Here is a 12,818-nt window from a genome sequence, read left to right on the forward strand (position 1 = left end):
TCTAATCTCAAACCCAGCCAAAGAAAAGAGTTAACCAAAATTAAATCAGAGATTAATGAAACTGAAAACAAAAGAATCATTCAGAAAATTAACAAAACAAAAAGTTGGTTTTTTGAAAAAATAAATAAAATAGATAAAACTTTGGCCAGACTAACTAGAAACAGAAAAGTAATATCTCTAGTAACCTCAATAAAAATCGATAAAGGGAAAACAACAAGAGATGCCACATAGATTATCTCTGAATACCACAAGAAACTTTACACCCTGAAATTTGACAATGTGGAGGAAATGGATCAATACTTGGAATCAAACCCTCTCCCAGTCTTAATGAAGAAGAAATAGATCTCCTGAACAGACCAATTTCAAGCACTGAGATCAAAGAAACAAAAAAATCTCCAAACAAAAAAATGAACTTCCAGGAGTTCATAGTCCAGATGGCTTCACACCAAAATTCCATCAAACCTTCAAAGAAGAGTTTATACCCATTGTCAGGGCCCCTGACTGGCCAGGTCTTGGGCCCGGCTTAACTAGGTTCTGGACGCGGATCACTAAGCTACCTTGCTCAGGAACAATTTCTCTTAGGTGTCTGAGGGCTATCTACTTCGGCAGGAGAGAGAATCTTAGAGAGAGTAAAGCAGCCTTAGATAGATCTTAGTCTTTAGTAGAGCTTGGTAATCTTCAGCAGAAAGACACAGTGCTGGTATCAGCAGACAGGAGAGGAGAAAGAGTCACAGTCAGGGGGTCCGTGATAGAACGCGCATGCTCCCGACTGCCTTCTCCTCCAGCCTAATATAAGGCTGATCTCGTGCCTCTCAACACCACAGGTGTAGAGACTGCCAATTCACCACTGCTCTCATCTCACGAGCTCTCATGCTTGTTAGGAGAGCTAAATCCCTCTCCATGCCCTTTCCACCAAGGTGTTCCATTACTAAGCTATACAGGTATTTCTTATAACTCTCATTCCTCCTAGCCATAGGCTATATGGGCTGCTACAACCCATACTACAGAAACTATTCCAAAAAATTGAGAAGGAAGGAATCTTTTCCAACACGTTCTATGAAGCAAACATTACCCTGATACCAAAGCCCAACTAAAAGACCCAGGAAAAGACCCAACTAAAAAGGAGAACTTCAGACCAATTTCACTAATGATATAGATGCAAAAATTCTCAATAAAATCCTAGCCAATAGATGAAAGCTTCTCATTTAAAAAGTCATACATCACAATCAAGTAGGTTACATCCCAGGGATGCAAGGCTGGCTTAACATACACAAGTCCATAAACGTAATTCACCATATCAACAGAAACAAAAACAAAAACCATATGATCCTCTCAATAGATGCAGAAAAAGCATTTGATAAAATTCAACATCCTTTTCTAATTAGAACTCTGAAGAATATAGGCATAGGCGGCACATTTCTTAAACTGATCTGCACCATCTATGATAATCCTACAGCTAATATTATATGGAAAAGAGTAAAACTGAAAGCTTTCCCACTCAGAACTGGAACCAGACAAGGTTGTCCTCTATCACCACTACTATTCAACATAGTGCTGGAAGTTCTAGCCAGTGCAATCAAGTAAGAGAAGGTAAGGTAATAAAGGGCATCCATATGGGACCAAAGGAAGTTAAACTCTTCCTCTTTGCCGACGATATGACCTTATATTTAGAGATATATGCCAACGATATGACCTTATATTTAGAGAACCTCAAAGAATCAACCCCAAGACTCCTGGAAGTGATCAAAAAATACAGTAATGTCTCAGGATATAACATTAATGTCTGCAAATCAGTAGCTTTTATATATGCTAATAACTGCCAAGATGAGATGCTAATCAAAGACACAATTCTCTTCACAGTAGCTTCAAAGAAAATGAAATACCTAGGAATATATCTAAGAAAAGAGGGTGAAGAACCTCTATAAAGAAAATTGCAAGACCCTAAGAAAAGAAATAGCAGGAGATATTAACAAATAGAAGAACATACCATGCTCATGGCTGGGAAGAATCAACATTGTTAAAATGTCTGTACTTCCCACAGCAATCTACAGATTCGATGCAATCCCCATTAAAATACCAACATCAAGATTTGGAAATGTTCATTTTGTTTAGAGCCAGAAAAAACCCTTATAGCTAAGGCAATTCTTAGTAATAAAAACATTAGCCTGCAACTTTAGGCTGTAGTAAAAGGCCATAATAATCAAAACAGTATGGTATTGGTACAAAAATAGAGACATAGATACTCCTGGAACTGAACAGAAAACCATGAGATGAAACTAGTATCCTACAGCCACCTGGTCTTTGATAAACCAAACAAGAACATACACTGGGGGAAAGAATCCCTATTCAATAAATGGTGCTGGGAGAACTGGATAACCACATGTAAAAGACTAAAACTGGACCCACACCTTTCTCCACTCACTAAAATTGATTCAAGATGGATAAAGGATCTAAATCTAAGGCATGAAACAATAACAATCCTCAAAGAAAGTGTGGGAAAAACACTGGAAGGTATCAGCCTGGGAAAAGACATTATTAAGAAGACTCCAGTGGCAACTGCAACTACAACAAAAATAAACAAATGGGACTTAATTAAATAGCTTCTGTATAGCTAAGGAGACAACAATTAAAGCAAATGGGAAAAGATCAGAATGGGAAAAGATATTTGCATATTATGAATCAGACAAAAGCTTGATAACTAGGATCTACAGAGAACTCAAATTAAACAACAAAAAAAGAGCCAACAGTCCCTTGTATAGATGGGCAAGTAAGATGAATAGAAACTTCTCTAAAGAAGACAGACAAATGACTAACATATGAAAAATGCTAATTGTTTCCTATTATCAGAGAAACGCAAATCAAAACCACCCTATCACCTAACCCCAGTGACAATGGCCCACATCTCAAAGTCACAGAGATGTTGGCACAGATGTGGAGAGAAGGGAACACTTTTACACTACTAGTGGGACTGCAAACTAATACAACATTTTTGCAAAGAAGTATGGAGCATCCTCAAAGAATTCAAACTAGACCTCCCATTTGATCCTGCAATCCCATTACTGGGCATCTACCCAGAAGAAAAAAAATCATTTTATCATAAGGACATTTGCACTAGACTGTAAATTGCGGCTCAATTTATAACTGCCAAATTGTGGAAACAACCTAAACGCCCTCCAATCCAGGAATGGATTAATAAGTTGTGGTATATGTACACCATGGACTACTATTTAGCCACTAAAAGGATGGTGACTTTACATCTTTTGTATTAACCTGGATGAAGTTGAAACACATTCTTCTTAGTAAAGCATCACAAGAATGGAGAAGCAAGAATCCAATGTACTCAATTCTGATATGAGAACAACTGATGCTAGTACATGGTGGGAGGGTGGGGGGATGGGAGATTGGAAAGGGAAGGGGGGTCACAGTGTGTGAAACACCACTTGGGTGTGGGACACAATTACAAGAGGGACTTTACCTAACAAATGCAAGCATTGTAACCTGGTTCTTTGTACCCTCAATGATTCCCCAAGAATAAAAAACAAACAAACAAAGAAACAACAACAAAAAAAAACTGAGAGTGATGAACTGGAAGAGAGAAATGAGGAAGACATAGATCAAGATGGCATGTGTCTTGAATGGATGGTGATGATATTTACTGAGATGATGAAGGCAAGGACTTTGGGGAAGGAAACTTACTAAGATTCAGTTTTAAACATGGTGAGTTTAAGATGCCATATGATTCATCCATGTATTCATCCAAGCAGATGGATATATGAGTTGAAAACTTGAGAGAGAAATCTGGGCTAAGATACAAAACTAGAAGTCATTGGCATATAGAATATATTGAAAGCCATGAGAATCAGATTATCCTCGAGAGAAAGAGCAGAGTGAGTAAAGAAACCACTGCCAAAACATGAGGAACTCATCATTTGGAGTCAGGTAGAGGGGAAAACAGCAAAACAGACTGAAATGGAGCATATGGGAAGATAAGAAAAATAGTACATGAATGTGATATCAAGAAAACAGAAAAAAAAAGTGGTCAACTATACACAGTACTAGCGTTAAGACCTAGAAGAGTAAGGACAAGGAAAGTGTACACTGACCTGAGTAACATGGGAAGTCACTGGTGCCCTTTGCAAGGTGGTTTAGGTGGAATGATCTAACTGGGAGTGAATCGAAAGGAAGGATGCTTGTAGATGAGGACTATAGACTGAGCACACATTTATCTCGCCTTCTGTCATTGACAGCAAGAAAGTATAAGAGTAAATTAAGTCATAATCAGGAAACAGAAATGATCTGGGAATAGAATCATTAGCAAATGAGATACTAATTTCTGGAAGACTGAGAATGGATGGGAAGAATGTGAAAGAATGGAGCCATGGTCTCGTATTTATATGTGTGTGTGTGTATGTGTGTGTGTGTGTGTGTGCATGTGTGTGATATACATACGAAACAAGTAAAAGCTAGTCTTTTGGGAGACCTGAAAAGGCTGCAGCCACAAGGCTGGCTGATAGGTATAGGAGAAGAAAGTGAGAAGTAGGACTGAAAGCTGGGGAACTGACAGAAAGTTTGTATATTTACAGTTATGCCAGTTAAACTGTATTGCCCACCACTTCTCTGATCCATTCTTCTAAGCAAAATATCACAGATGAGAAGTGTAAGTGGGGTAGCTCTAGGTGAATGACTAGATTTGACTTGCACACTCTAACAGGAAGCTTATAGTTAAAATATAACATCTACATACCCAAAGCAATTATGTAAGGGAAAACCTGTTGAAAAAACAGACCTAGACCTATCTAAAATACAGAAAACTTCTGCAGCTACCTAAGTAGATTTCTGTTCTTAAATATAAATGTGTGTCAAAGTCTAAGAGAAAAATAAAAACATTTTCAGGTTTTTAAGAACTCAAAGTTCACCTTGCATGTGCCCTTGTTGATTATTTATTTCAGAAAACTGAGAAAGAAACCCAAAACACAAATGGAATCCAGGAAACAGCTGATCCAACCCAGGAGTGTAATGATACCAATGTAGTTCCAGCATGAAAGCTATGTGGAAGGCCCATAGAGTAGTCAAGGCTGCAGCAGGCTTGAAGGGCTTTCAGAAGATGTCTATGGGACTTGAAGACATGGTGAAAGCACATTATTCTCTGTCAACAAGAGGGCAAAAGCAATCTGAAAGTCCAGGCAAAGCAAAAGCTGAACAAGAAAGTCACAATATATATCATAACTATAGAGCCAACTAAAAGATGCTAAGCAACTGTTGAAATAAGAACTCATCTTGATCTTCACAATAAGAACCTTCACCTTTACCATAAGCATTGGCAGTAATAATGAACTCAAAAAGAAAATGTAATATTTATTGATTTGTTTTCACTTTTCAGGAGCCATACCTGCAAGGCACAGAAACATAACTGTGGCAATGGAAGAGAATGTTAATGCAGTCAAATTTAATAATGTGAAAGAAAAGGTGTAGCTGGCTGAAGGTGGGTGGTAGAAAACAAGAGAAGGAGGGGAAGAAGAGTAAGTATTCTCACACCATGGAAACCAAAAGATACTGCCTAAAGTTAATGAAGAAGAAATAAGGATTTAAAGTTATAAAGATGGGTAACAGAAGAATTCAAAATAAAAATATAATTATCCAAAATTAGAGAAAGGAGGTAGGTGTTAATGTGAATTATACCCTCTTCTTTGATAAAAGAAAATCTATAATTATTTTGTAAAATTGATTATCTCAAAAAAAGCTGTGAAAATATTTTATATTAATTATAAAGACAACTAACAGGTGAATAAAAATCAAACTGGGTAACAATGACTGCCTTTGGGGATAGCCCTAGAGGTGGGGGAGGAGACCCTTGTTAGTGCTGCGAAAGTTGTCAGAATCAAAATGGAGTCACTTTTGTCAAACCCTGGCAAACGGAGCCTGAAAAATATATGAAGGAAGAGTTCTCATGCATTTATGCCTGATAATAATTATCGTAAAAGACGGCAAAATTCACAACCTTGCACAAAGACCACCGTAAAGTTATGCAAAACATACTTCTGTAAGGACACCTGCCCAGCAATCTTGAACTGATACCATCCTTGTAAATTCAGAACTGCAATTATATTTCCTTAATCTAGCCAGAGTTACTAACACTCTCTCGCCCTATGAAGACAAAACACTGAATCATAGAATTGTAGGACTGGAAGAACATTAAAAATAAAAAAGAATCCTCTCATTTTAGAAATAGAAAAACTGAGGTCCAGAAAAGATAAGTATCTGAGCCTCATGTCTCACAGCTAGTCACTGACGAATGGGCCCAGACACCAGCATCTCTAACTCTCAGCCTGGCACTGTCACCACTGCACCACACTGATGGTGTGGCAGATGCTACATTCACATTACGAATACTAAAACAAATTTCTTAACAGCAAGGACTTGTCATTTTCTTTAACCCTCATGGCTTTTTTATGTCCTATATTGGAAACATGCACCAAAGTACAGAAAAATTGGACAAAATTCATATGTCCCAATAACAGTAAGTTATCTTTCTATTCTCCTATGTACGAATATAAAAGATCTTTTAAAAGAAATAAAAATTCAAGCAGATTAAGGTTGAATAATATACTTTTTTTAAAACTTTGGGGAAAAAAAGAAAAAAACTTTGGAAAAGATACTTAACTTTTTTTGATTTAAGAATGCTATGAAAATGATAGCTCTAGAAGAAAATACACATATAGATAAATAAATCTGATTTTCCCAATGATGAAGCAGCCCATGGAACTTCTGAAGGCCTTTCATGAACTCCAAGTTGAGAATCTTTGAGCTAAGAATAAAAGAATTTTAATATTTTTATTTAAAACTCTACATGTGGCTGCAAAAGTAACTAAAACTGTTTTTTGTTTGTTTGTTTGTTTGTGTGTGTGTGTGTTTGTTTGTAGAGACAGAGTCTCACTGTACCGCCCTCAGCTACAGTGCCATGACGTCACACGGCTCACAGCAACCTCTAACTCTTGGGCTTACACGATTCTCTTGCCTCAGCCTCCCAAGCAGCTGGGACTACAGGCGCCCGCCACAACACCCGGCTATTTTTTTGTTGCAGTTTGGCTGGGGCTGGGTTTGAACCCACCACCCTCGGCATATGGGGCCAGCGCCCTACTCACTGAGCCACAGGCATGTATCAACTTTTATTATAAAATTCTTCAACTTTTAATAAGGAAGAGGTTAATACGATGACAAGAAGTGACTTACAAAATCCCTGAAGTCACAGTTCTTCCCCTTTGTTGGTCTAACTTTCTTTATTGTCTGGAGCGTAATCTCCTCTTATTTCTCACTCCTTCATACATTCCTAAACAATAGAGACAAAGGGAATGCCTCTTGCTCTTACTCTGCATCGTATTGCTAAGGACTGTGACCTTTTGATCTGACTTTAACATTTACAGTGCTCAAAGGAACGAATATACAATGAAATTAATTCAGTGTCACAATTCATCATAGGTATAACACATGTAATATAAACCACCTCCTTCAGCTTAAAGGCTATGAGTGATAATCGATGTCTTTTTCAATTCTATTTTTCAGGTTAACAATAAACACAGTACATTATATAAATAAAGAAGGAAAAACAATTTCCAACGAACTTTGGAAGAAACCTGCTTACCATCCTGCACAGGAGAGAATTCTGAGTTGCTCTTCTGTCTAGGTGGTGTTAACAATACAGCTGGCTCAAAAATATGTGCTGGAAAACTGTTGGCTAGATTCACACCATCTGGGGGGTTTGGCGCCTGAGACAGTTTAACAGGCACTTCTTCCTGTGGGAATTCAACCACTTCTTCCCCTCTGAATGGCACGGAGGCATTAGCATTTACAATTGGACCCTCTGCAGAAGATGAGAAGATATCAGTACTTAAGAAACAAAAAGGAACTATGGGCACATTTTGGGTATTTATCTTACACACATTTCAGTAGAACGCAAAATCCACATGGCCCATAAAGACTTCACTTTCCAGACTATATCCTTTCCATACTATATCCTCCTTTATCAGCAACCAGGAAGAACTTGCTATTTTTGAGAAAGGCACTGAGGGCCAAAGCTGTTAAAAGAAAGCCACGTAGAGACTACTAAAAAATCTTACCTGGTACTCTAGAATTTCTCATTCTTTATTGTGGGCAGCTATCTAATGATCGTGACAAATAACAAAATGGCAAAAATAGGGCATATTAATGCACTGACCTCCATATACAAGGCTCATCACAAAACAAAGTAACTTCACAGGCCATGCACTGTCAGAGTCACATTCCATATTATTATTATTATTTTTTTTTAGAGACAGAGTCTCACTTTATCACCCTCGGTAGAGTGCCGTAGTATCACAGCTCACAACCTCCAACTCCTGGGTTTAGGCAATTCTCTTGCCTCAGCCTCCCGAGTAGCTGGGACTACAGGCACCTGCCACAACGCCCGGCTATTTTTTTGTTGCAGTTTGGCCGGGACTGGGTTTGGACCCACCACCCTTGGTATATGGGGCCAGTGCCCTACTCACTGAGCCATATGAGGCGCCACCCTCATTCCATGTTATTTTAAAAGGATTATAAGAGATGAGGCTCAGGAAGATACCAGCCTGGTTTCACCTAAATCTTCCTGACTTTTTCCATAGGCAATAGCAAGAATTAACAATAACCTTACAATACACTCATGTCCAGTCCTTCTCACCTATATGGTAATTAAAAGCTTTCATAGTAATGAAACTTAACTCAAATAATAGTAAAGCACTGACACACCCCTTGACTCAGATATTGATAGGAAGATTCCACCAGAAGAGAGAGACCCAACCTAGACATTGAGTTTACCTCATGCAAGTTAAATTTTGGTCAGCTACTCCTTAGAACCCAGCCTCAGAAAACAGTACTAAACACATAAAATGCTTTCCACACAGATACATATCAAGTCTTACTCAGAAGGGAAAACATAAAAAAGCCTGCATGTGTTATTCAACCCATAGTATGTGATAGCACACCAGATATAGGAAGAATTTCAAAACACCATCACTAGATATGAACAGAAGTTAGACATTTCTAAAACTCAGTATTTTTTTCATTCTGAAACCATCTCTTTTGAATCTGGGGTACTCTGATTAAAAGTGCCGACACTTAAGTCTCATTGCTCTTAGTGTCTAGTTCTGCTGCTGTGTGACTTTGCTAACTTACCAACACTCTTTAAGCCTCAGTTTTTCTGAAGATAACAATAATGGGAATAATAATAATACAAGCCTCATGAGACTATTATAAGGATTAAATGAGATAATACATGTTAGACTTAAAAGGTACCCAGCATGGAACAAGCATACAGTATTAGCTGGAAAAGTAGTGGCAACTACAGTAGAGATCACACTGTACATGCGTAAACAGCTCAGGGGTTTAGGGTTTGTTTGGTAGGTCACTCTAAGGCCATTAAGTAGTTTGATTAGAGTCTGGAATAATAAGACCACACTCACCTGGATTGCCCATAATTCTTCTACCTGTGGTTCCCCTTTCGAATGCCTGACTTTCTTGTCTACTGTTATTTATCACAGGACAGTTCTTAATGGCATGTGTGAGTGATATAAGTTGCTCATCTGTTGTGACCATATACTGCTGAAGTCTCGCCTAGAGAGGAAAAGAAATGAAGTAACATTTTTGGCATATCACACATCAAACCATCATCCAAAAAGCAAACTTTACAGAGGATGTGTGTGTGTGTGTGTGTAATGTCATTATTTTAAATACCCCAGAAATTTGAGACTTTTATTCAAATTTTAAAATAATGGTATTTATAAATATTCTAAAACTCCATGACAAAGAATGGTTAAGTAAATTACAGAATAGTAATTAATAAATACTCTGCTATAATTAAGAATTAACCTTTTAATAGGCCTTTCAATTCACAAAACCTCTTCTTCTTAATGATTTTATGTAATTCTCAAGTGACCCAAAGAGACATAGATACACAGTGGTGGAGGAAACTCAAAGAATATTACCTAGGCATATCAACTGATAAACACGAATTCTCTAAAGATTTATGATAATTCATATGAGATAATGTTAAAAGAAAAAAGCACAAAATTCTGCATGCAATATGATTACTTTGTTTTATATCCATGTATAAGAGATAACCATATTCTATACATGAATATACATATTCCCAAATTTCCCTGTGTATATAACTAATATACTATATATATACATATATATGTTTAATATTACATAAAGTTTTCTTTTATTTAAATGATCACCCTAGTTCCATAGAAAATGATGTACCATTTTTTCCAGGTCTTAAAAGTATGATAGTGGTGCTTTGATAGGGATTGCATTAAATTTGTAGATTGCTTTGGGTAATATGGAAATTTTAACAATGTTGATTCTTCCTAGCCATGAGCATGGTAGGTTTCTCCATTTGTTAACATTTAATCTATTTCTTTTCTCTTTCATAATTCTCTTTATAGAGATCTTCCACCTCCTTTGTTAGGTAAATTCCCAAATATTTCATCTTCTTTGGCACAACTGTAAAGGGAATAGAGTCCTTGACTATTTTTTCGGCTTGACTATTATTGGTATATATAAAAGCTACTGATTTGTGAGTATTGATTTTGTATCCTGAGACATTACTGTATTCCTTGATCACTTCTTATTTTTTTTTATTGTTGGGGATTCATTGAGGGTACAATAAGCCAGGTTACACTGAGTGCAATTGTTAGGCAAAGTCCCTTTTGCAATCATGTCTTGCCCCCATAAAGTGTGACACACACCAAGGCCCCACCCCCTCCCTCCGTCCCTCTTTCTGCTTTTCCTCCCCCCCATAACCTTAATTGTCATTAATTGTCCTCATATCAAAATTGAGTACATAGGATTCATGCTTCTCCATTCTTGTGATGATTTACTAAGAATAATGTCTTCCACTTCCATCCAGGTTAATACGAAGGATGTAAAGTCTCCATTTTTTTTAATAGCTGAATAGTATTCCATGGTATACATATACCACAGCTTGTTAATCCATTCCTGGGTTGGTGGGCATGTAGGCTGTTTCCACATTTTGACGATTGTAAATTGAGCTGCAATAAACAGTCTAGTACAAGTGTCCTTATGATAAAAGGATTTCTTTCCTTCTGGGTAGATGCCCAGTAATGGGATTGCAGGATCAAATGGGAGGCTAGGTTGAGTGCTTTGAGGTTTCTCCATACTTCCTTCCAGAAAGGTTGTACTAGTTTGCAGTCCCACCAGCAGTGTAAAAGTGTTCCCTTCTCTCCACATCCACGCCAGCATCTGCAGTTTTGAGATTTTGTGATGTGGGCCATCTCACTGGGGTTAGATGATATCTCAGGGTTGTTTTGATTTCCATTTCTCTACATATAGAGATGATGAACATTTTTTCATGTGTTTGTTAGCCATTCGTCTGTCATCTTTAGAGAAGGTTCTATTCGTGTCTCTTGCCCATTGATATATGGGATTGTTGGCTTTTTTCATGTGGATTAATTTGAGTTCTCTATAGATCCTAGTTATCAAGCTTTTGTCTGATTCAAAATATGCAAATATCCTTTCCCATTGTGTAGGTTGTCTCTTTGCTTTGGTTATTGTCTCCTTAGCTGTACAGAAGCTTTTCAGTTTAATGAAGTCCCATTTATTTTTGTTGTTGTTGCAATTGCCATAGCAGTCTTCTTCATGAAGTCTTTCAACAGGCCAATATCTTCCAGTGTTTTTCCTATGCTTTCTTTGAGGATTTTATTGTTTCATGCCTTAAGTTTAAGTCCTGTATCCATCTTGAATCAATTTTTGTGAGTGGGGAAAGGTCTGGGTCCAGTTTCAGTCTTTTACATGTAGACATCCAGTTCTCCCAACAACATTTATTGAATAGGGAGTCTTTCCCCCAAGGTATGTTCTTGTTTGGTTTATCGAAGATTAGGTGGCTGTAAGATGTTAGTTTCATTTCTTGGTTTTCAATTTGATTCCAAGTGTCTATATCTCTGTTTTGGGGCCAGTACCATGCTGTCTTGACCACTATGGCTTTGTAGTACAGACTAAAATCTGGTATGCTGATGCCCCCAGCTTTATTTTTATTACTAAGAACTGCCTTAGCTATACGGGGTTTTCTCCGGTTCCATACAAAACGCAGAATCATTTTCTCCAAATCTTGAAAGTACAATCTTGGTATTTTGAATTACACACCTTTCTTAAGATATGTATTGGTGTTACACAAATGGTTCTCAGAAGCCAAAAATATGGCAGGAGGAAAAGGAGAGTTCTATAAATTGCTGAGACCTTAGAAAAAGTAAGACAAGGCAAGGATGACAGCTTGTGACAAACTACTGAGAGAGAGAGAGAGAGAGAGTGTGTGTGTGTGTGTGTGCGTGTGTGTGTTCTTAGAGGTGTACAGATATCTGATAAAAATCAAGTATGGCCAGATCAGAAATACAATACTGCTGAATGAAATTCACTAAACACTTTTATACCACCAGCCCAAATTTTTCTAAAATTTCATTTGTATTATCTAGTAGCCTTCTCAACATCTCCATTTAGAAGTCAAACAGACCTCTCATTAGTAAATAACTGTGGTTATTTAAGGTAAAGCATTACCTTTTCTCCAACGGCTACTCAAAATTAGAACACAGTTGTTTGAACTTTATTTAATAAATGGAACCAGTAGGTATTTCTTTTGGCCTAGGGGTGTCATGAGACTCTAAGGGCACTCAGACCCAAGAAAAGGCAGCAATTGCTAAGTTAATCTCAATGTAGTAGCCCAAAGTGATTCTCTTAAAACTCAAGTCAGATCATACCTGTTCTCTTCAGTGGTTTTCCTTCTCACTCAG

The 12,818-nt window shown here is 37.5% G+C and overlaps 1 protein-coding gene across 6 annotated transcripts in view; it reads right to left on the minus strand.

Moving 5' to 3' along the window:
* The window catches only part of SPICE1 (spindle and centriole associated protein 1), a 66,729-nt gene that overhangs the window by 12,710 nt on the left and 41,201 nt on the right, over nt 1-12,818 (minus strand). For all 6 annotated transcript variants that reach the window (XM_053565117.1, XM_053565116.1, XM_053565119.1 and 3 more), the window contains 2 exons: nt 9,474-9,624; nt 7,640-7,858 (listed from right to left, as the gene is read on the minus strand). In XM_053565117.1, coding sequence (XP_053421092.1) covers nt 7,640-7,858; nt 9,474-9,624 — 370 coding nt within the window. The remainder of the gene's footprint in view (nt 1-7,639; nt 7,859-9,473; nt 9,625-12,818) is intronic.

Source organism: Nycticebus coucang, chromosome 16, assembly GCF_027406575.1.
Source record: "Nycticebus coucang isolate mNycCou1 chromosome 16, mNycCou1.pri, whole genome shotgun sequence".
Classification (NCBI taxonomy): Eukaryota; Metazoa; Chordata; class Mammalia; order Primates; family Lorisidae; genus Nycticebus; species Nycticebus coucang.